This window comes from Pteropus alecto, unplaced genomic scaffold (genome assembly GCF_000325575.1).
Source record: "Pteropus alecto unplaced genomic scaffold, ASM32557v1 scaffold43, whole genome shotgun sequence".
NCBI classification, from domain to species: Eukaryota; Metazoa; Chordata; class Mammalia; order Chiroptera; family Pteropodidae; genus Pteropus; species Pteropus alecto.
The window spans coordinates 8,012,127-8,014,066 of record NW_006435764.1 but is presented as its reverse complement, the minus strand read 5'-3'; the positions used below and the strand labels follow the sequence as shown (position 1 = coordinate 8,014,066).

Here is a 1,940-nt window from a genome sequence, read left to right as displayed (position 1 = left end):
GCGGAGAAGGCGTGGAAGCAGGGGTGTGACGTTCACTGTGAGAAAACTTTGATATGGGCAAAAAACGTGACCCGTCTGCTGCACAGAGCAGAATGCTCAGCTCAAGGGAAAGCCTACTGAAGGAAAATGGTTCCTACATGCCTATGCTTTTGCCATGATCTGTAAGTGGGGACCCTGTCCAGAGGCTCCTTCCCTGAGGCGTCAGCCCCATCTGGGGTAGAACTGTGGTCCAAGACCGCGTTCACAGACTGCGGTGACCGAGCGCCACCTGGCGGCGTGTGCCGGGAATGTTAGGCCCCTGCTCGCAGACCCCTGGACTGGAGGCTGTCAACCAGCTGTCTTGTATCAACACCAGGACTCGCGTGGGGATGAGCGGGCTTAAACAGGGATCATTCCGAAATCTGCTGTCTCCAAGGGGAAGCCAGGTCTAGTCTCTGCAGCAGCTGACGTGGAGAAAGCACAGCTTCTTTGGGTGGGGCAACCTCAGAACTCAGAATCCTGGAATTTCCCCTGCTTCCTCTGCCTGAACTGAGAGGGGCAGAAGTAGCTGCTCTGAGGGACGGGGAGCAGTGGGCAAGGTGAGAAGACATTCCCGGAGAAGGTCGGGCGATGCATGATCCGAGAGCAGGGCAGGGAATGAAAAGGAACGTCCTCCAGCATGGAGGATGGAGGGGCGGAGCTGTGGGTGTGTGAGGAGGGAGGTCTGCACAGGCAGGGAGAGATGAGGAAGGGGAAGGAGGCTGGGAATCATGGGGAATGTTGCCAGCATGGCTGGGATGTGAGATCTGGGAAGGATGAGGGTGGTAGGGAAGAGGACAAGCGGGGATTGAGATCCCGAGAAGGAAAGGAGCAGGTGGTGACTCCTTGTGGAAAGCGATGCCCACAGTCGGTGACTAAAAGGTGGAAAACCGTGTTCGAGAGATGAACTTGCTGAAGAAAGAGCTCCTGGAGCACTGTGAGCAGAGAGGGGTCCTGGGGGGCGCGGGGAGACAGAGGAGGGAGCGGAGACGTAGGTGGGAAACAGCAGGAGGCAGTGCAGCTCTCGGCCCAGCTCCGTCGGCCCCTCCTCCCCCGACCCCGCCCCACTTAGCCCTCACCTGCCTCTCCTTCCTCACCCCCTGGCTCAGTGAGTGCACTGTCCCCTCCAGGCCTCCAGTCCTGCCTCACTGCGTGAAAGCCTGCCCTCTCTGCATGGCTTTCAGAACTGCCGGCCCCAGGGGGACAGGGAGCGAGCCCCCCGCCCCATACACACACACATACACACACACACGCACGCACACACACGCACGCACACGCACGGTGGACACAACACAAATACACAGGGCTGCGGCTCCAGGACCCCAGAGGGGACTATATACTATCCTTGGCGTTCAGGGCCCAGCTGGCGCCTGAAACTGCCCTCGGATGGGCCTCTCCTGGCCAGGCCGGGGCCAAACGCCTCGACCTCCCCCCTCCTGGGTCCAGATCAGGGGCTGGGGAGGGGGCGGCCTCTCTCCACTCCAGGCACTGCCTTAAAGAAAACGGGGGACCGCGCCCCCCTGGCGGGCGTCTGGAGGGATCTGCCTGTCCGCCTGTCTGGCTCTCACGCTCTCCCCCACTCCTTTAGTGTCAGCAAGTCAGGAAGGAAAGGGGCAAAGCAGGAAAATGGCTCCCAGAGCCCCTCCCCCAGAGCTGGACGGTGGAGGATGGGGCTGGTACTTCCATAGAAATGGGGCCCAAATGGTTCCTGGGACCCCTCCCTGGCCAAGCCGTCAGGGTCCTCCCCTCACCCACGGCAGGGGGGCCAGGCCGGGCGTTGTGCATAAAGTGGTGAGGGCATGATGGGGACCCAGGCCCTCGGCCCCCTGGGCCTCCCTCGGCCCCACTCAGGCCTTCAGCTGGTGCCACTGGGCCACAGGCTGCCGGGGACGGGCGATCATGTCCTTCCAGTGCTTCACCTC

The 1,940-nt window shown here is 61.7% G+C and overlaps 1 protein-coding gene across 1 annotated transcript in view; it reads right to left on the bottom strand.

The window, feature by feature from the left end:
* Positions 1–1,123: 1,123 nt before the first annotated feature.
* The window catches only part of SYT7 (synaptotagmin 7), a 33,087-nt gene continuing 32,270 nt past the window's right edge, over positions 1,124–1,940 (bottom strand). Inside the window, exon 8 of the mRNA XM_025046305.1 lies at positions 1,124–1,940. This exon is cut by the window's right edge and continues 33 nt beyond it. Coding sequence (XP_024902073.1) covers positions 1,866–1,940 — 75 coding nt within the window. The 3' untranslated portion in view covers positions 1,124–1,865.